The sequence below is a fragment of the Varroa jacobsoni genome, unplaced genomic scaffold, assembly GCF_002532875.2.
Source record: "Varroa jacobsoni isolate VJ856 unplaced genomic scaffold, vjacob_1.0 scaffold_497, whole genome shotgun sequence".
Classification (NCBI taxonomy): Eukaryota; Metazoa; Arthropoda; class Arachnida; order Mesostigmata; family Varroidae; genus Varroa; species Varroa jacobsoni.
Genome location: NW_019213399.1, coordinates 56,295 through 79,422, shown reverse-complemented (window position 1 = coordinate 79,422; position 23,128 = coordinate 56,295). Strand labels below are relative to the sequence as shown.

Genomic DNA, 23,128 nt, shown 5'->3' with positions numbered 1-23,128 from the left:
CGACTCCCCCTTAACACCATTGCCCACCACCGCTATCCACTGTGATCGTTCCCGCAACTGTCATGGGGGCTACACCTCTAGCAATATTGTAGCAGTGGTAGCGGTAACGGGAGAGGACCCGTCTGTTCTTAGAAACGCTGCTTTTGCTGTTTTCGCCGAACGCCATTGTTTGCGTCATTGCCGTCCACTGCTCACGGCGGCGGCTGCGGCAGCAGCAGGAGATGAAGCGGTTTTAGACGCTTAGACTCATCAGTGTAAATGATAGCTAACGCTGTTGTCATTCGCTCTATTTTAGGAACTATGTGCCACCTTACTTGCAGATTAAGCCGGCACTGCCGTTGCCGTTTACATTGCAGCAGCAATAGTAGCAAAAGGGTGGCTCAGCCGACTATTAGTCGCCAGCTTGCCTGCCACAAAAAAGGATCACCTAGGTGGATCAAACGAAGACAAAGAATGACCTGGTGTAAGTGGCTTGAAAGGAAGGGGCCTGGCCTCTTCCAGTGATGCTTTGCTGTTCTTTTTGGAGGGTGGTGAAAAATTACCACCTGAGGCGTTTAGCATGACGAGCTGCTGCAGCCTAAAGCGTAAAAAAAGAACATCGAAGGTAAATAGGTAGTTGGTAGATATGATAGGTCTGCTCCGGCAGTTTCTGCCACTGCTGCCACAGTCGCCTAGGTCCGGCTAACTCTGCCGGTTAACACTACTGCCAGAACGGGCGTCGCTTCCGAAGGAGCACGACGGTCTTGGGGGGGGGGATCCATCGATGTAGGCCGAAAAATCAGGCCTAAACAGGCTAGGCCGAGACCTGAACATCCATAGCTTCCAAGAGAATGTGGCTCAAATGACTGACTGCCCAGTACCTTCTATATTTGCTTTTTTTCGGCTAGGTACCACTGCTACCCGTACAACTGCAGTTGAGTAGAACTAGTACAACTGCCTAATTTGATTAAAGTAATTTGACTGCTTCGAGTAACCTCACTTATCCTGAATCAGTACTGCTGATGACAAAACGCGCCACTGCTACTGCCCTTGATGTGGCTGCGGTCGCCTGGAAGTGTTTGAGACAAGCCAAAGAGTGATCGGCGGGATTGAGGCATCGGCTATCTAGTCGGCTCGCTGCCTAATCCTGCCGGTGGCAGTGGTTTTGATTTCTAAGAGCGCAGATGCGCGAAAGAAAAGATAAGAGTAAGCTCAGATGATCGGAAAGCAGACACCAACCGCTGACTGATTTGCTGGCACTGCTGCTTTTCCTGCGATCGATCTGTCTCGTTGAACGTCACTCTTATGACAGTGCAGCATTAGTAGTTCAGTCGCCTTCTCTCTCTCGTTTCCTAGCTCGCAGCCACTTGCACGCCCCCTGTCGGTATGTACCCAATCTGTCACTTGATAAGCACTGTACTTTGTTCAACAACGCTAACCTGTCTACACAGACTTTTACGTCTTTTTTGACTTCTCTATAAGCTAGTTCCAACCCCTTTACTCTAACAGATACGCTCGTCTCTGTCGCAACTCTGTTGCATTGTTAGTGACGCTTCGTGAGCATTCTGCCTCATGACCCTGAAAGGTAGAACGGTAAGTCTTAAAAATCTCGAAACTTATGAATATCCACAGGGTAACATCGAGGCAAGTACAAGCATGTATGATGGTCGATTAAAGATCAATAAATGGTCTTACGAGTTGATGGACTTACAAGGTACAGCCTTGTAGCCCTACTCAACATATATTGTTCTGTAAAGGTATGCATAAACGCATGGTTATGGACGTTACCGCGAGGGTGCCTACAGACGGGTCTTCATAGGTTGATTCGAGATAGTCTAACTGTAACCTTGACTGGTTAGGCAAATAACGCTAGGGTGCTGAAGCAAAACACTAGTTAACGCCAGTCGACGGGGGGGGGGGGGGGGGTAGATGATTTTCGTGCTGAATCTTCGACTTTATCGCTGTAAAATGGTCATTAGTTATACAGGTGACGGGAAGTAGGACTTAAAGGCCCTCCGCGCACACCAACGGGCCGCAAAGCGCTGAATGGACCGCTGGTCATCAGGTTGTCTTTTTCGTCGCTGTCTTTTGGTGAGCCTGAAATTCCAAGGCTTAGGGTTCCTTCCCTTTAGCTTATCCGTCATAGTGCCCTGTGGTCACTAACAATCGCCGCTCGAATTCCCTGTAGGCTACGGTCTCAGGGTTCTCTACTGTCTAACGAGTCGACGGCAGAAGCTTGTGGCGGGCAACTCGTGTTTCCCCTTGGTTATCCTATTCGCAGTTGGGTCAGAGGAGCGCAGAGGTCGAGGGCAGTGGCTAGGAACGGCGACGAAGGTCAAATGGCATAGGTGCCGCGTAGAGATAACCAATTTCTCGCTGCTGCCATAGGGCTGCACACCTAGCTCACTCTCTAGACCACTACCGTTGCCCCAGTAGACGTCACTGACACCGTCGGCATGGCCCTACATCGTACCAACGACGAAAACCTGACCGCTCAGCCGTATAATGACTAAAAAGATTCCAAGCCTAAAGCCTTCTCCGCCTCCAGACAGATTCAAACGTTCCTGAACTCACCACTGTACTATCGTCCAGATCTCCACAAGTATTTCTACAGCTACGAGGACTACTAGAGCAACTACTACCGCAAGTACTAAATCTATAATACCACTAATAGCGACTCCAGCTACATCATCGGTATCCGCTACACCTACGACCGTGGCCACAGTCTCCAACCGTGTCAAGTTTTTTGACGTGTGGGGAAATCTCCATCCGCCTTAACCGGCAGACGTCGTGAGAAGTTTAGCTCTCAGTCCTCGATCTGCTCAGAACCCGCAAGCAGCGCTGCGCATGCTGTGGCCCACACCGGCTGCTCCCCAGAGGATAGATATGCTTCCGCACAATCTCCCGTGCACCCCCCAAACTATGTAGTCCTAACGATGCTCCTCTGTATGTAGATACATGTGCTGGCTGGCCTTCGCGTTTACTTTCACAGGGATAGAGAGGACTAAGGTTCATCCTTTCAGTTCAGATATATGGCGCACGATACGCACACCCGCATGCACACAGGCGCAAAATCGCTAGAGCTCATCGCGTATATGTTAACTATACATTTAGCTAAAACATCGTTCTCAGATATTTTGACAGTATTGATAACTGATAATAATTCATAAAACACCGATAACGAGCACAGTGTAACGATTATAAAGTAAATAAAGTCCTTGGACATTCTGCAATGGATATACACACGTAAGCATGTAGGATTACAGAACGCTACCTTTTACTTTCACTCATGTCAGTTTCTCGTCCTCGTTCGCAGGCTGCATTTCTGTTTCAAGGCTATAACGTTTCAGCAGAGGCTGCAGGACGAATTGCTATAAAAGCACAGTAAGGCAACGTGTTTCTATTGCGGTTCTGGAGTTATGTGGGCGCAAGCGGCAAAAGTAAGACGAACGAAACGTTTGCCAAAGGACAGAGAAGGTTTGCTGGTGCCCTGTTCGAAAACAACGTACATTGTCTAAACAACAGCGTCTATGCCAGGCACAAATTTCCATCTGCTGGGTTGCGTGGCTGTAGCACAAGCAGCCCACAAAGCTCTCAGGAGCAGAACATCGAATTTGTTGGGTTGTCGATTTCCCGACGGCCACCCCGAACAAGGAAAGTGGCAAAGCGAAAAAATGGTTGACAGACTGAGTGGCCAAATGGCGGAGAGAAAGCCACAATAGAATGAAGCGGGAAAGGCAAACACCAACGAACTTCGTCAGTGGTCTTGGATCGTCCTAGAAGGTTAACCCCAAGAAAGATGAACGCATTTCTACACTCCTCGCTGGCAACGTTTGCCGCTGCTAATACAGCCCTTAAGGGAGACTTATCTCATCTGTAACTTCTGTTTTCTTTCTATATTGTGGCTCTACAGTACCACTATTCACTTGGTGTTAATTGAGAATATCCCGTTGAATAGGCCTAATCGCCTTTCAGAGAATCCTGCTGGCTGCGGAAAGCCAGCGCAGCGTACCACTCGTGGTCGACTTTGCTACTCTGATTGTTGAGGTTTGGCAGCGGTTTCGGTATGTTCTTCTCGGAACCTTTCAGCAACCCTTGCACGTGATACTATCACAAAAATAAACTTGCTTTTGTGCCGAGAAAGAAACGAAACCTTCGCCATCTAATGCGACAACAATTATCCGTCAAGTGCATGTTGGACATAGATCGAGTGGCGATTCTGCTACGGCTACAGCATTGGAAAATACGAACGCGTAATTCCGTAATCTGCATGAACAAAACAACGAGTGCTTATTCGTAACCATCGATCGAACCAGCTGTTGTTGCTTGGTCGACATAATCATGAGGCCGATCCGAACTTCGTTATTGCATCCGATGAGACGAAGCTCTAAAATAACAATGAAGTTGTATTCGAAAAAAAAAAGAGTTCAGTAAAGCCTGTCAGTCTTGTACTGATCTTTAGTCGGTACAAATAGTTAGGGAAAAAGAATAATGTCGCTTCCAGGGTACACTAATAGACCGCCTACTTGCCTGAAGCCACTACGATTTCGAGCGATATATTTTACCATCGTTCGATTAGTTCTTGATTATAGAACACCCACCACGAGTTGCTAACAAATAAAAAAGATGGCGCTACGCGATATTTATGTTCTTTCGACGACAGTTGTCGCTCGTTCCTTGATCAGTTCTGTTTAATGCTGACAAATGTATTTGCTACAGAATAAACAGAACCGTCCAGGACCGGTGTGTACAGTTTTGTACGCTAAGTAAGAAAAAAATAAACGAGAAACACCACAAACAAAATGCAAAAGTTTGCTTCTACAAACATATTGGTAAAAAAAAAAAAGACAAAACGTTTGGTGCTTACGATATCGGCGCCAGTAACGGTGGCCGGGCCGCCAGTAACGTATCATATAGTAGAGCCCAGACATAGCAAACCGAAGGCGACAAAGCGATGGAGATAAATGAACAGAAAATTAGAAGACAGATGACAAATTGTACAAATGCAGACATTTATTCTGCACGAATGTGTCACAGCATTGGAAGGAGCGAATCCAGCGATGCCCAAAACGCTAGGTGAAACAACGAGAACAGTCAGATACACTTAGCGAGCAGCATAAGAAGCGGTGAGTGAATAGGCGAACAAGCCTAGAACTACATGACGCATGGAAACGACAGGCGGCGAAAACGACAGCATGAGATAATCATCGTGACCGCAATTATCATAAGAAAAGGTTTGTCTACACGAAGATATTGACAGCATTGGCCTCCTCAATATAGGCATTATGTTATCTAAGCGATACCGGCACAGAACGTGCGCTGATTCGTATGTGTCGTTGCAAATCATGGCAAGAGAGACTGGCTCATAGGACAGTCTCCGGCCTCTACTTAAAGTTTCTAGCTGACAAGACCAGCTACTTCAATGACGAACGTGAGCTGTGATCAAATGGTCATAAGAATTAAGAGCCGTTGCTGCTCTATGCTTATGTATAATGTAAGAGTAGAAAATCAAGAGGCTGCGGGCCTTGGTCAGATACGTCTATATCTTGTAATATATATATATGGATAACAGAAGCGATCGCACCGATACAATGGTCTTTTATGTCGTTAGAAAGAACAGCAGGGCAACCTATATGTATAATTTGTTGATTTTCAGTTGCGTCCGGTCTTCTTTCACATCTATCGATGAAAGCGAATGCTCTCTTGTGAAGACGAACGTTCATTACTAATACAAATTTCCAGTGCTTGTCCTGGTCAACTGTGTTGGGAGTCTGCTGTTCAATGAACCGCTTAGCAATCCAAATGGACCGAGTACTACTGTCAAGCTCTGCCATGCAAGCGCTCTGCTGACCAGCCAACAGAGACAACAGAGAAACACCCCATATTAATGACTGCATTGGCGAACGGTTCGTGCGTTACTAAAATTCGACGCAAGCTGACTTGCTTTTTCGGTTTCTCGCGTATTCGTAGTCCTTTTATACTTATGCCTTGTACCTCTTGCCCTAAACCCTTCACCCCCCTATAATGGATGGATATTAAGTGTTAAGTGGTGCTCTGGCCTGCAGGAATACTTTGTTTAAGTAGATTACCGTGAACGAGATAAATTTAAGCAACACGACGTTACGCCCCAAGAAATATTTTTGTCTGCAATTAAGCTCGATGTTGTTGGATGGGGATTTACCCTTGTTGGTAGCTCGTTACTGTAGTAAGTTGGAACAATTTGACCGCAGGGGAGGACCATCATCGGTCAAGAGCGACCACAATCGCAGCTATCAACAAAGGGGTGCGTTGCTACTTCCATCTTTAAGAAATTATTAACTAAGGCATTTAACGACGAATATTTTTAACTTTTAGTAAGTTTCGCTTAAAGATCACAGAAGTCCTACATTAATGGGGCGATGGTAAAAGATTATTCATCCACAATATATTTGTTTTCGACAACCCAATATATATGGCCATGTGTGTTTATTTGCTTTTGTGGGAATATTCATCTAGAACTCCCTTATCTATTCTAATCTCTCTAGCTAGACTGCCGCCGCCGTCGCAGTAACAGCATTACAATACGAACACCTGCACAATCTACCGCTTAGGTGTGTGCTCTTGGGCGTTCTGTGTGCAAACTGTAGATTCTTATAAGTAATATATATTCAGTCTTTGATTCTGGACTAACTGCAGTCGAATAATACTAAACAGATCAAAAGAGCTAGATATAGTCTAGCTCCTAAATAATTCGAATAAAACGAGAAAAGTTCTATCCGTTATTAGAAAAAGCGCCAACAATTCAATTGGTTGACTGCATCGAATAATGTTACCTTTTTTTCATTGTTTCTTTTACTATAAAATATTGTTTTTGTCATTGATTCTACTCTAAACAAGATCGAACAGATTAACAAACGGAAATTCACATCGTACAAATGATATCCTGGTCGAAATGTCCGTCCCCAATTCGAAGACGAAGCCTAGATAAAGTTAAACATATGGGCCGCACTACGAGCAAGTAAGGTAAATCACCCCAGCGAACGCTAAGCGAGGCAAGAGCTAACGCTTTGTGTAGATCTTACATCTCCGTGAGTAAATCTAGCATATCGAAATGGCAATAGTAGTACCACAGTTAAGCGGACTACACTGATTTAACCAACTCGCTCACCTCACTGCCCGCAAACTGCTTCGTGTATATAGAAGACGACACCTGAATTAGGACACATTTTGGCAGGCCGTTTTTGTGACAGGTATGCGCTGATCCATCATTCTTAGCACAGGAAATAAACCTATGTTTTCCAGAAGAAAACAACAAATTCGTCATAATCGAGAACGGTGTGTCGGTTTCGGAATTCGGGAAAGTATCAGGTAGTAGGATTAAATCTGTTTCTGTTAAACGAACTACCGAGAACACTTCGTTTTTTGCCTGATATCGATGCTCTACGTTATCGCTAGTTTTCGTGCGACTTCTGACAAATCAGAGGAAGATTATTTCTCTAAAGTAAACTAGGAGGCATCCTCAACAGGGCTTCGGTTCATGGGGCTCAAAATGCAATTTTCAATATATCCAAGTTCTTGCTACGAATAGCTAGAAGTGACTTCGGCCTGAGAACTTCAATTGTCAATTGGTTCGTCCAGATAAGTTCCAACAAACCAAACTTCAATTCCGCCAGTTACCGCTGGAGCGTATTTTAAGGTTAAGGATCGCTTGACGCACCACCGCTATTCGTAAGCTATCCAAAGGAGGAATAGTTGAGAAAAGTGACTAACTGGTGCTTTCCGTGCCAGATCGAAACAATTATGGTGAATGGTCGTTGTCTTGAATAAATCTAACCGCCTAGAACTATTCGCTCATTCATGTTAGACAAATTTCGTCGAAATATAAATACAGTCTTGGAAATAAAGCAAAACAAAATAGATTTAAGGCGTATATGATCATTCCTCCCAGATTAAATAAGCCTTACCGGCATTTACTGATGAAGTTGATGGGCCTTCCGAAACCATCTACGTATTATTTTCGAATAAAATCGTCTTCACTTATCTGGCAACCCTACAAGTAAGTAGTAGAAACAACAGCAACCCCTTGGGCTTGTGGCAATCATCGCTAAAACCACCAAGCGTGTTCAATTTCTTTGGTTTTTGTGCGCTCTCATCATATAAAACAATGAACGCTTTATTGAGATTGACACTGATAAGCATCGTATAAACGTTTTCTTGTTTGACAGGGCCCATCATAAAACTGGCCAAGTAGCATAATGTTTGCCGTGTGTATATAACAGCAAACACAAAACCCATTATACGTCAGCATGTCAAACACACACATATACACACACTATTATAGACGCCAGAGGGACAAACATTGGATAGAAGATGAAAAACAACTGATTCCGAACACACGTACACCTATAGTTCGATGTGATACGCCAAAGACGTGAACATTCTTATGGCCTCGCTTGTACAGACAACATTGTGTTTCTAGGAACGGTCTGTGCTATTGAAGAAATTCGGGTGTGCGGTAGAGCTATCAATTAAAATAATATCAGCTAATATGTACCGCCGCATGTACATACACACGTATTCATTTCGATGAAAAATAAATCTACATAACCAATGCGCAAACAGCATTTTCTCCACGGGGACAACAATAGCGGCGCTATTGATCGTCCAAAGCCGATCACTGTAGAACCGTGCGTAGACTGTTTAGCCTTTTCATCTATCTATTATAATTGCCGGGGGTATGTTTGGTTGTATCTGCAGATGGCGGCACGCTGACAGCTAGTAAGGCTCCTGGCAGCCAGCAGTACTGTTCTGTAGTAGTTTTTGGCGTAATCCTCTATTGCTGACATCATTGAAAGCATGTCTTTTACATCTGTAACGATCTGTATTTTCTCTAGAAGTAGTGCTCCCTATCGACATTTAATAATCATTGCGTTTCTTCAGTTTTCGTTTTTGGCGTCTGCGTTTGATAGAACACAAGCTAATAGAGCTCGCACATGCATTGTCCTTATCGTGTCCCGACAGTTTTGCACTCTGCCAGCGGCACTAGCGCGATCCCCAACTTTTCTGTCGCAGTGCTTTTTTTTTTCTCCAAAGCCACCGTCACCTTGCTTTGGTGTCGCTGTCATACGTACGTCGATTTTCGCCGACAGCTGCAGCAGCAATGGCAACGGCACCGTTCTTTGTCCGTGTCGCTGCTCGCCTGCCAGACTGGCCGTTCAACCGAATGTTCGCCCGCCGATGCTCGCGCATTCGAGTACGTGACAGGATTTTTATTGAGCCAGAGCAAGTCAACATCGATGAATGTGATTCGTTCGATCGGATACTTCATCCACGCAGGCTGAACTTCAGCAACATACAGCGGTTGCGAAACGGGAACGAATACCCCCAAAAGTGGCTCGAAAATGAACCTCCTGTCCGCAACTGCCTTCCATCCCGGGTTTTCTATCTGGGTAGCCACTTTGTAGCTGCTGGCCGCCGGGGCCCGACGCTGTTGTCGCTGGCTACGCCAATAACGCCCATACATGAGAAAAAGCGAAACATATGGAGGCTGTTTGATTGTTGAACCTAAACAAGAACCGCCACTGTACTATGTAAACTATAATATAATACTATAGAACTAGCGCCAGTTTATCCTAAAGCATGCAATTTCATAACCATTGCTACTATAAGCATTATAGCGTGTGCACCAGAAAACCTTCCCTTATGACCCGTAACAGAGAAAATAGCGCGCAAAGAAACAAATAAAGCGTCAATAGGCGTGGGAAGACAACAGGTCGTATCTGTTGTTCGCTTGGATTGAAAGAGTAAACATCCGTCTATTATTAGACAAACAAGGCTATTATTTCTAGTGTGTCAGCTTTGTCGGCAGCTGAAGGTAGGCCGCACTCTGCTGCCGTCTCTGGCATTGCCGAGGCGGAAAATTGATCTTATTTATTAACACGCGTTAATTTCGTTTATACGAATAGCTATTGTGCATACGAACAATACATTTTTCCATAGAGTGCATCCGAGCGTCTGCCATCGCTCAGACTCTATTGAGCCTTCGGATAGTTATATATATTGATATAATGTGATTATGCGAGAACGAGGACGATAGGCTGAAAAGCCGCCCCATGGAGCTGAGCAGTTTTAGCCTCGACTGCCACTGAGTATTTCATTATGAGATCCAATAACCGATCCGATGACGGCCGAAGAACACCGCTTAGCGACCTGAGCTGCTGCTGTTACTGCGTATCATTTAGCATTTGCCTGTGCCCTGAATAGCGTTGTTGCTTTTTGTCCGGCAGCGGGGGGGGCTAAAGCACTGGTAAATATAGCCGTTACCGCATGTTCGAAGCTGCCGTGGCCGCCAGCATTATCAGAGAGTCCGTCCGGTCAGCAGTTTTGACGTACAAATGTATCTAATTCAAACCAATGAGTGACGCGACAAGCTGACTGTTGCGGAGGCAGCAGCACCGCTGCCCACTTCTGCAGATTCACTCCTGTATACGTGATTCTGTCAATACGTAATCCTAAGCAAGACAGTTCCTTTAATGCAGTATTATATTATCAATTGTTGTCCAGGTATGTGTCTGAACTGTGTCTCGTCGTACTGTGGATATCCAGCACATCATTATCGTAAGCATCTACCCCGACTTTTCGGTCATCATACATATCATGGATGAAGGCGTCTGCAATCGTTTACCTTAACATAACGTTAGTGCAAAATCGTGCCACGGTCATATGTGCTTCGTGCACCAAATCATCACGCCTACAAACCAGCGAAATGAAGAAGTTCATCGAGCTTAAACACACATTTGATTGACTTGCTAAGTTGTTTCAGTCCTTATTAGTATTACGGGGCTAAAGCGTTGCCGGGAAAAATTAAAACGTCTAGTTGAACTGTCTTCTAACGACAGCAACGCAGCCACCGTAGAGTTGTCATCACCGCTGCCATCATGAACAGATAGCAGGATCCGAAACAGTACCAGCAGCCGCGTCTACCCAGCTTGTCGTCCCATCACGCTACGGCCAGCTAGAATGAGCTGAGAAACTGTCGCGGACGGGGTCACGTATACATACGTTATGCCAACAGATAAACGAACCGCGGACGAAGGCCAACGGAAAAACGCCTGCGAGAGTATTAAGCTCCAGGCTGACTCGACGCTGCCTAGCTCATTTTTGTCCGGTCCGACACATTGACGGTGAGAATGGCATGCATCCGCTGCCGCTGCTGCGGTCACCGTGACAGCCTCATGATTACCTCTGAACGTCATAGTTCTTGAATCGTTCTGGGTGACAAAGGACAAAATTGACTGACGGGGGTACGTCTGCGTATGCGCAATAAGACTAAATATGCAATTTGCCAATAAAAGCAATGACAATATAGATCTTTGTTTGTGAGCTGTTTATAGAGCTTTGGCTGCAACAGCGGCGACAATGGCAACGGTAATACCGTGATTTCGCTTTTGATACCCTTCGTTCTTTAGTAGGGACTTTAAAGCTGCATACGATTAGACGTTACTAATACACGTAGAACAGATATATGACACTAATACGCTTGTTCCGATAGCTGATAGTTGGATCATAGCAGGACAGGAGGAGAACAAAAAAGAGATGCTAGAAAAACAACACCTTTATGTTCCGAGTCTTATGTGGCCGTTAGCCATACCATCAGACGGCTGGCCAGCACGAAACGCGATGCCCGGATTCGAATGTATACCACTGGGTATCCCTATTGGCACGCAATTACGTCACTCACTAAGCCACTACGAGGACAAACCAAACTTGGCTGAACCACAGTGTCGCGGACGCGTAAGCGACGTTTACTGTCTCTCTTTGATCTGTTCTCTGTTTTCGTCTGTCTACTTTGCGTGCGAATCGGCTTACGGAACATAGCTCCGCTGAGATGAGAAGGAACTAGCAAGGGGACAATGGCATGGTAGAACTGGGACTAGTTTAGCGAGTCAAGAATCCTGAAAGGCGGCCATGAGTGTGTGCCATAAATGAGATGAAAAATTAAATCTTTTATGCACAATAGGACAACTAACTTGACTTGTGGAATGGTCGCATACAAAAACAAGTATGTAATTTCTATATAGGTTATTTCCAGGATCGTTCTGCTGCACTAATATTGATAAAAACAGCAGTAGCAGCTGCAGTATCAGAAAGAATTTCTATCGTTAGTTGGGATGGCTACTTGCCATAGTCTTCCTTTGCCGTTGATGCCATCAAGAGCTACAGCAGACAAAGAGACGAACACGATAGGAAAACAGATGCAGCCGAACATAGAAAAGAGGTAATCACAACGAATGGGTAGCTAAAAACAGAGTGACGACCAGACTCGTTATGTAACAAAGGCTAATGCTCTCTTCATTTGTCTTTCTCTTACCCTATTTTCGTTCATTTTTTCCTTCCTTCCCTCGACAATCAGTGGCTTGTTTACCTAATCAGAGAAACTAAATTCTAGCAGTAACTTATTTTCTCGTTTTTCAAAGCTGCTGCTGCTGCTGCTGACGTTACTTTTACCACGACCGCATAATAATAATGAATATAATCATCTTCATCAACCAGTCAGTTGTCCGTCGTCACGGTCCTCGTAGGCGAAATTTAGCAATCTTGCCACTGACCAGCTACAGCGGGCGATTACAAAATTTGTTGCAGCTGCCTAAACTAGATGACGAACGGTTGTTTGGTTGGCAGTGTGTGTCTGCGTGTCTATCTCTGTTTATACCTGTCCGGATGCTATTCATTGTAACGTCTCAACTTTTTAACCCACCACCACCCTCTCCCCGCCCCCTCTCCAACTTTTTCTCTCACTAACTGTCTTTTGATCCGTGAACTTCTCCCTGGCAGACTCGCAGCGCTCCGAGTTCACGAGGTCTTGCAATTTGCGCGCCCTTCGTTTTTCGTTGGTCGGTCGGTCGATTGATGTCCAACTCAGGCTAGGGTTCCTACTATGATAACTGCAACTTGTTTCTACTAGTTCTATTATAATCTTCCACGAATTAAACAGTTTTCTGGACAGAACAAGAACTATTGTCTACTGAACTATTGTTTTAACGCACGCGTTTCAACAAGAAGCTAGTGACCAACTTTTGCTCCGGTTCTCCTTTCGTCCGTCCTTTTCTCATCCGTTCAGCTCTTCCATTCCTCGCATTCACTCGGCCAAGATTTTCCCGCACGCATAGTTGGTGGGACGCTTACACACACTCAAAAACATACATACACACATACACGTACACTCAGTGACTCGGGCAGGCAGTCACGATTGCTCTAGGCACTGTAGACTTGTAGGCAACAACAACGTCACCGACTGGCACTTAGCAGGTAAGGGCGATACGTAAATATATCTATCTTTCAAGCTGTTCGTAAAAACTTATTCAGAAGTACTAGTTAAACGATATTATTAAATGACCCTCAGTACACATCCGCCGTTCGCCACTAACTCAGACGGCTAGGTCGTTTTGGGCACAAACTTTGTCGTTGCTTAACATACATACGTCTCAGAGGATCGACGGTTCTTGATGAATTCTTGATTTTTTTCTAATAACATTTCTGTGGTCATTGTGTATAGATTTTTCTCGCCGACCATTTATTTAACTGGTGATGCGATATGCATAAAATGACAGACTCTGTTTTGCGTTTTTAAGGGATTGGATCTATTATACTTAGATCACGTATCTAGATAAACCCAGCTTATTCCGGATGACTACTCCTAGGCTAGTTTTTGTTTTCTGCTGCTGATATTACCACCCAATCGACGCAACTAACCATTCATATTTGTTAATGCCTCAAAAACATCAAACAACTTCGTGTTTTTAGAGCGGCAGCTGCCCTATTGTTAGCATCTATTTGGTAAGCACAACTGCGGATTACCCGGAGGAATGCCCGCGGTAGCAGTAGCAATGGCAGTGACAAACATAGGGGCAGAGAACCCACTGAACCACATCTGGATGCGACGGCTGCTCTTGCTGCAGTACTCGAAGGAGGCGGGCGCTTGATTTTAGCTTGCCCAAGTGTGTGCCGGTCCTGGCACATTGGGAACCATCACTATTTGTACAACGGCTTTCGAACGGTCAACTTCGATGTGGTAACTTGTTTTTGGCGCATTGGTACTTTGCTGACAACTTCGATATTTTGTAGGTAACTCTAGACATCTGACCCCACGTGATGTTACTCGTATCCTAAGCATCTGTGGGACAGCCCTCTTATTGCGAGACCAGCTAGTCGAAGTCGCATCCTTCCCACTGATCAACCTACCGATTACGCATTATAGTCTAGATTTAAATTCACCCACTGGAATAGCATCGGCGATGGCCGACTATGGGCGCCTCTGGCTGTTACTGCTTCCATCGCTGCTGCCGCGGTGAGCACCACTTAATGGCAATTCGTTCATTATCAACACATTGATGAGCCTTTCTATTTTTTTTTTTCTTTGCTTTTTTTAGGTTTGGTGCTTGCGTTTTACGTTTCAACATGTAAGCTTAAAAACATGCTTATCAGTCAATGTCAGCATTTCTATCAACAGACAAATGCCGCCATGGTGAAATGTGCCGTGAATCAGCCAGGTGGTAGACAACGAGGCAGATAGCACATGTCAGAGTAGCGTCGCCTGCTAAACACGACCACACTGTTGGGTGTATGCATGCACACATGAATCACGGCCAGCCGCCACCGAGAGGACGACTGCACACACATCAGCGCAGGTGATTTCTTTCTGGGCAAGATTCAACAAATACAACCATATAATCCGGTTTCATTCAGTGTTTGATGTTTTGGAAACATCAGAAAGAACATCTGTACGAAGAAGCTCACCGGAATGGCTAAGGAAGTCCAAAACATTTTTTTCGTTCTGACGCCTTCCTGCGATCGCGGCCGAAGAAAACATTAGTTCGACTATATCGTTGAAGTAACGCGAACGCTTTTTCGTGAGACTCTCTTTCCGTTGTCTTGCTTTTCTTATATAATCGTTTTAGGTTTCGGTTCGCATTCGCGCTTAGCAACCGTCTGATCAGTAAGTGAGGCACCACTCGATCAGCCGATATCGCTGTTATCCTACAGTCTTTTCAATGAAATAAACGTCTAATAGAAATCATCCATTAATGGCGGTAGCTGTGCGATAACTGTCGGCCGTCCTTTAGAGCGTCTGCGGTCTATGGACGTCACTGATTGTTAGTGCGTTTAGTTGCTCTCCGCGATACGCTAGATCTGAGCTACCCGATCCACGGCAGAAGTAGAAGTGTGAATTTTTTGCTGCTTCGTGTCGTTTCGTATCAAGTCGTTTGCTGGATATCCACTACTGGGGTACACCTCCAAAGGGTTGAGTTGCGCCTGGAACTATTAGTACAAATGAAATTTGTTTGCGTCTTACTTCTACGACCGTGTTGACAGTGGGGAAAAGTAGACTGTGAGACGTTTTGCGTTTTCTACAAGTAACTAATTTAACATTTATAATGATCACTTGTTAAGTCATTTGTAGTAAAACACGTTTATCATTTCCTATGATCATTTACATAGGGTCAATCATTTGAATTCATGTAATAGAAAAGTTTGGTCTCATTCAGCTGCGGGGGTCATCTCAGACCGCTAATTAAGAGCATGAGTAAGTTTAAAACAGAAACGAGTCGTTCGACTGCCTATCGGAACAAACCGTATGCATAATGTGTAAGGCTTAGTCTACTATTAAGTACATCAACTGTTGAGTGAGCTTTATCGTTGAGATAAAAATCTCAAGCGATCTGATCTATTAACGCCTACGCAAATATGAGCTCAAACAAATAGTAAATACATAAAATGGTCGTCTCTCATCTTCGTTCTTCCCCTCACTCGATTTCAGCCATGTTACAGCACAGTAACAATGTGTTGATACATACAAATGAAGCACAATGAATGACCGCCAACCCACGGTTCCGACCAAATCCAAACAACGTACAGCGACAAAAGCGTCTGCGGCGGACAGATAAAATCGCTTTAAAACCTCTTCTCTTTTCATGTATCACTCCTTCTATATCCTACCGCTCTGCATAAATACACATCTATTTAATCACTACGTTTGTATGTGTGTCCGATCGCTCTGGGTGTTCTGCGTGTCTTTTGTAAGCTGTGCAGTGCAGTCTTATCTCGGCAGTTTGATTTGAATATAAATACTCAGTCAGCAGCGGCGGTACCCCTCGTACTAGCAGTGATGATGACAGTAAATAGTACTGTGTAATTTCAAACCGAACGGTCAGTTCAGCGAGGCAGCAATCAACGAACGAAGGACGGCGAGTAAAAGAGAAAAGAATGACGAAACCGGCCATATAATGAGCCAAAGGGAGACAAATAGCGTTCTTCTCAGGAACCCTCTTCCCGGATGTCTTCTTTGCCACTTGCGACAAGGAGAGAGTCATTTGGCTTCGCTCATCTCTCCCTCACTCTCGCTTGCACATACACACTCACCTTCCCCCTCCCCTCCCACCGCCTCTCTCTTTCCACTCCTGCCTGTTCAGTACAAAAGCAGACGATTGCTTGTTTGGCCTACCGCACATTTATCCTTCTATATGCCGAATACGTTGGGCAGGGCGATTATTATCGTGCTTCTCTGCGTTTTTCCCTTTTTATATATTTTCTTCGATTTTGTCTTTGTCAATAAATAGCGGAAAACGCAATTCAAACAGAAGAGGCTTGCGAGCCAGGGAAGCGAACAGCGAAAAGCGATAATTAATCTTCGCCAAACAGATCCGTCCGATGGCCGATCTCTTTTCATGCGCGCCACTTGTACAGACGTTGCCCCCACCTCTGTTTTGGTGACGCTAAGACAGGTCCGTCGTTTCAACATTTGTCGCCGTCCCTTGAAAACTTTTCGGTGACTACATTGGAACACGCATGCGTAGGTTGTACTCGAGTCCATCTATACCGTTCTTGCTTGTTGCTTGAAACACTGCTCCGACGCTATTATTGTAGAAACAGAAGCAGCGCGGCAGTTTTTTTTTCGTTCTACTTCCGTCTTTTTCGTAATTTTCCTTCTTTTGTATTGTTGCGCAACTTATGTATATATTACCGCGGGCAGAACGCATAGGCGTATATATTGTAAAATGTCGGCAATAAATTTTCGACGTAGCCACGAAACGCGCTACAAAAAGCAACGACTCCTCTGTTTACCTTATGGAGGGCAAGCAAGAGAGATAGCGGAAAGAGATAGGCAAATACTAAGAGATATCCGTGGAGGATAGAATTAATTAAAAGCTCTACATTTTCAGGACTTTTTGATGCAGTGGTAATGTTATTGTAGGAGTAGATCCTCACTAATTTTTTTTTTGGTCACATAACTTAGTTTTGTTTTAACATATTTTTCTCAAAACTTATCTCCTGTAAGTTCAAACCATGACTTCTGTCTTTACGATGTTTGGGCACAAGGCGCACACGCCTTACTGCGTATTAATGTGGCGTTTGTAAAGTAGAATCGATCCGTCGACAAAATCTTACAGACCAATGTCCTTCCAGGCTTACCTGCAACCGCAAAGACATATTTACGTTAATATTTCGAATCGCATACCCGTTTATTAACGTACGATGGTGTAATCTAAAAGGAATAAGTGCCGCAAATACGTACACAGTTTAACACAAGGTAGCTACGAACGCTGCGAATGGAAACGGCAACTGGTAACTGCGGTCCTGTTTTAGTACACTGGAGGAGGTCTTTCTAGTTGGGGCATCGTCCACTGAGAAGAAGCCTGCGCCTCCCGTAGTGCTTGCGCATGTCCTATTTCCAATGGCCCTTGGATATAACCATTAGTTCTAGAAGTAAGGTTAAATTCCGCAGCTGACAGCCATGTGTGCTGGTCAGGTTGAACGTTCAATGCTATTGCCGGATATAACTTGCTACTCAGATAACATAGCATAGAATAAAACTGACATGGACGTGTCGCTTGGACCGGCTTGCTTTGTACTATAGAATTGGAGCGAGCACCTCATGTTGTCTCAACTAAGAGATGCCAATGAATCGGCCCGCTTCTATCGTTATGTTGTAACCGAAAGAACATTTGTCTTCAGCGTCGCAAGCGAATGGCATAATACAAGAAGACGAGGTTATATTGCCTGTCCTAGAGGACATTGACAGCGATAACGATAAAAAAAAAAAGCGCCAAATAACAGTCGTTTATCTGCGGACGGTGGTGTCAAGGCTCCCTCGATTTCCTGTGCCACCTCCGTGTCTATCACTCCCATCTCCTTCCTCTGTTGCTCGGGGGGAAGAGTGAGGGGGGAGGGGGCACCCATAGGTTGAACTGATCTAAATAAAAAAAAGGACGTTATGAACAGTGGAGTCAGAGAAACAGAATGATGTATCCAATATACGCACCCAGTAAATGCTTCTATATAAGCAAGCAAAAAATGTACGCAATATCCGCTTATAGTGAAGGTAGAATTAGTTGGAGGAAAATATCAAGAGCACCGAATGTTACGAGTGTCTTGCGTCAAAGCTAATTCCGACGTGGGCTCTGCCATGCGACGAACCCTGTGAGAGAACGCTTCAATCAGCTTTACGCAACCAACCCCGTCTCATCAGTCGCCAGACCAATATTATACTAAACTGTTTGGTTGCGAACAGATTGGACTAAATAATGTTTGTATTAGTTGGGCTAGAGCGGTGATTTTTTTTTGCACACTTACTTCAGTGCTCTGGCGGCTTCTGGGCAGCCATATATCTACTATTTGCGTCTTCATACGCAGAGTCTCCACGACGACTCGGAGTAAATCGGGAGTGAGGTACGTTTTCGCTACTAGTGGCGCTTTTTAGGGCATAGAAAGCCCCCTAATCACACGAACTTAGGTCGGGAGAGGCTGAAGCCAACTTTAGATATTCCTTTGCTCAACTCAGAAAGTAACTGAGGCACGGCGATGAGGTCTGACGTCATCAGTAAGTTACTAGAGTGCATACTTTCGATGGTCGTGCCATCGGTCCGTAAGTTTTTCGAAGAATTTGAGATAACGGCCTGTATTGATTATTTAATTTTTAACGAATATCTTATAGTAACAGATGTTTATGATGTTTGTTATTCACCATCCACCATCGTCCTACCTCCGAGCCTATTCGACACATCCACCGAACTAAATTTCGCTCCAGGACGACGCCGTTTTTTTCATTCGGTCCTTCTCCTGCTGGCGGTAAGGATTAAACCATTCCTTGTCTATGCTACAAGCGTATTTTTGTTGATTAAAGGTTAGCAAATTGCAATAACAGAATACACCACACACATTTTAAATTGGCCTAGATCACGGGGGAGCTTTTTTTCAGGGGTCACATTTTTGGTACCCAGTTATAACTCTGTGACGTATTACATGTGAAATTCCAATTTTGTCTAATCGAACTCCAAGCTTTGCCTCTTCGATTGTGGACATGCGTTTTTGTACTTTGGGTTTCAACATGTGGTCACCTTCTCGTTGGTATCCAGCACCCTGATCTCCGCCCTCGAAATTTTACTTGCACCATTTATATACAGTGTTCCCGCTTAACGCGTGTCCTGACCAATTTTCTTCAGCTTTTCGAAGAGTGAAAACCCGCTCGCTAAGCGTTGGTTTTCGAGACTAAAAAGATGTCTTTTTTTTTCTAAGCTCCTCTTTCTTAGAGTAAACTCAACTGGTGTTCTCGTACAGGATTCTAGAAGACTGGCATATTTACAAGGCACATTTTGCCTGATAGAGGCATATAGTTCTCAAAGCCAGCCGGATTCGCTTGTAATGATATCTACCGACATTTCTATTGCTTCCGTTCTCTGACTGGTTTAGCTTGTTATTATTGAAAAAATATATCTATTGAGTGGTTGATATTACCACCAAGCCATTGCAAAAACAATAGCAGCTATAATTATACGGATAATCAAGACGCTCGCACAGCGACAACGGTAAGCGAGAGCTTAGAAAGAGAGCTCAAGGGAGTTCGCGGCAGAAGGTTAGCAGGCGTGAATAAACGATAACGGTGGGGAACGTGATTGGCTCGCCATGATAACGACAGCACATTATGAATCGATCTGCCTCTTTTTATAAAGGTGGTAATTATAATCATCTCGGTCGGCGTCACTCAGCCATGTGTCACAAGGCGGCACCTTGACTGCAATATTCTGTTGTCGTTATTTTATACGGTAAACGTACTCAAACGGACGTGTAGCATGTTTCAATTAATGTTCCATCCGCTTACCCGATTCGACGCTTGTCTAGCTAGCTACTGGGTGGCCGCTCGCTACACTGTGTGTTGTTTGTGTTGAATCTCCACATACAAGCAACGTGCTAGGTGTAATAAAACACAATGGTACCGACATGAGCTGCAGGATGTAGTAGTTGTAGTAAAAATAGCACCAGCAATCTCGAAACGTCGAGTCGTCCACGCATCGAATGGTTACCGAATCATGGAGGGCTAGCATCAGCCATTGTGATGCATTAGAATCATGTAACATGTGTAGATCGTTCTCGATTTGCTCAAACGAAATATATTATCTGTATATGAAATTACAAAAAGCGGTTCGTTGCGCTAGTTTTTCTTTTTAGAGTATCTTTGTTTGAAATATATGTAGATTTAATAATAAACGTTAGTTATCACCGGTCAACGGAGAACGGGGGACACTATTGATTTTCAGTCAACACTACAACAACACCATTACTAACATTTTTACCATAGCTTCTTCTTCTGTCACAAGTCTCATTATAAAACTTAGGGTTGGTAGTGTTGCCGAACTAGTGGTAACACACCGAAAAGGTCGCTGGCATAAAGGCAAAGGGTAGCCTGCTTGCGGCTGACCAATTGTCCAACCTCGACGCTCCATGCCGAAAGAGGCGTTCGTCCATTAACGCCTGCCGGCCGCGACGTTGACTGCTACAATAGAAGAAGGGAGCCGCAAGGGGTATCGGAGGCCGATTAGTTAGTTGGTAATATAGATAGGGGGAAAAAGCTCCGACGTAAGTCGTGTAACCCGTGGCTGGTAGAGTGCTTTGCCGGCTCTACTCTGCCCTTTCGTAGTTGCCGGACAAAGAAAAGCGCGAAAGAGAGATCGATCGAGGCAGTAGTGGCGCGAGTGGAAAAAGAGCAGAAGCAGCAGCAGCACCCCATCACAAGAACGCCACGCAGAGGCTGCACAGAGCGTAAGGTCTGCCTTCCACCCTTGATTGCCCCAATTTCCGCCTTTCCGCCTTCGCGTTACTCCAGCCTCATCTCGTTCACTCGTTTTAGGAAAGAAGAAGAAAAGGAGAAGGAGAAGGAAAAACGAAGACCTCAATTAGTGGAACGTGCTCTCCTGTGCCTGCCCCACTTAGTTTGTCGGAGCCGCTGCCGCCATCCTCCATTGCTAGAGCTGCAACAGTGCTAGTGGTTCTGCTGCTGTTTATCGTGTGTCTGACCTCTCCATCCCCTGCTCTGCCGTTTCCACAGAGGTCTGACTGGAGCTGGCTGCATGCACCCCGCAAGGCGCAGGAGCCCCTAACGCCAGCAAGCGACTATATCTCCTCATCTGCCTCCTCAACTGCGCGCCGGGAGCCATCCGTTGCCGTAGGATGGGCCAGGCCAGCCCGCTGCCCGACACACGCGTGGAAAACAGACACAACAGTGCGATACCAATGACTCTTCTGTGTCTTAGAAACAGTCCCATCATTCCTTCCTCGTTCAGGCGTTCTCTCGGTCCTCCTCGGTTTCGCCAAGTGGAGAAAAGATGGGAGTGCGCAGTTGCTTTCTTAGTGGGAAGAGAGCTCCTTAACTCCTCAGAACTGTGGCAGAAGTGTGGTAGCGGTGACGATGGCGGCGGCTGAGGCGACAGGCCCCTTTCAAAGAGAATGCGATCTAGTGACTGGGCAGAGTAGAACGACTATTTAGCGGAAAAACAAGAGGAAGCCACATGGAAGCGGGAAAGATTTTCGTGAATTCTGTATGGAGAAACTCAGAAAAATATAGCAATGAAAACCTGTGAGCAAATAAGTTTTCTATGCTCTCCATTAGACAGAGTGCATATGTAATGTGGTAGTATTTCCGAAGGTGCCAATTTTTACGCAGGAGATATGTTTACACAGAGATATTACGCTGGTAATATTAGTAATATGTATCAAAATCTCTATAGGTACGTATATATGTATGAGAATATGTACTAATACCATCCTATTCCTATGTAGTTATTATTGTCGCTAGAAGTATATTATACCTTGAGCGGTAAAAAGTCGACGGAGCTGAAGCTACACACAGGCGGCGTATCCGAGCGAAGCACTGGGGCGAAGCCTTAAAGCTCAAGCCGTTTACGTTCATAAGAGATGTTGTCAGCCAGCCGGCCGGATAGACAGGCAGAAATCGAAGACGAGGAGCCTGAACCGGCAAAGGGTGCTTAAAGCCACCGCAGACGTTGAGTTTGGTCTCCTCGGAGCCTTCCATTTCATCCAGCGGTAAATCGCCCGCCTGAATTTCCCTTCCGTCCCCTGGTCGGTAGTATCCCGTCTCTCGGAATATTAAACTGCTAACGAGCTCTCGCAGCCGCCGGAGCGGAAAGTTTTAATATAGGAGGAATGCTTCAGCTTCCCTCTCGGATTCCCTTCATCTCCTCTGCCAGCCCCCACCTCTTCATGTCCTAGTTTCGGCAAAGAGCTGTTCGGCGACATTGGCTAAAGAGGGCCCCAACATGTCCTTATCATCTAAGATCGCTACGTCGTGACGACGGACTGGCTTGCTGGCTGGCAAGTGGATGTGCTGGTTGAAGCCATTGGCCTTACTGCCAACGTTTTTCTCTGTGCCTTCGATTTCTCATTCTCGAACTGCTGAGACGGTTCAAGCGGTTCCGTAGGGCTTGAAACATTTTAAGGACCACATCCAACAGGAAAGCTTCAAATACGTCTATCCCATGTCGTGGTGGTGAACTGACTAGCAAAACCGCTGCTAAAAATTAATTCTTAATACGAACCGGAATAGGAAAAAGAAAAGTGGCCGACAAAGACGGAGAGAAGGAGGAAGAGAGGTGGGCGATTGGTGAGTGACCACCAACTCAACATACTAAACAGAACGAGGCCAAGTTTTAAAAGCAGTAACCGTAGGCAAAAGGTCAATCTAAAACTGGCCTTATAAAAGCGTGCGTATGCCGAATAGGCAACGCGCCATGCGTCGGCAACGATCTTTCGCGGTTTATTGACAAAATGGTAAAATAGCAGAGTGCTGAAAGAACAAGGTGTAAGCAAGCGGCTCTACCGA

At 45.1% G+C, this 23,128-nt stretch overlaps 1 protein-coding gene across 1 annotated transcript in view; it reads right to left on the bottom strand.

The window, feature by feature from the left end:
• Positions 1 to 22,714, bottom strand: part of LOC111260958 (uncharacterized) — a 153,173-nt gene extending 130,459 nt beyond the window's left edge. Inside the window, exon 1 of the mRNA XM_022834086.2 lies at positions 22,098 to 22,714. Within this exon, the coding sequence (XP_022689821.1) occupies positions 22,098 to 22,321 (224 nt within the window). The 5' untranslated portion in view covers positions 22,322 to 22,714. The remainder of the gene's footprint in view (positions 1 to 22,097) is intronic.
• Positions 22,715 to 23,128: the final 414 nt, after the last annotated feature.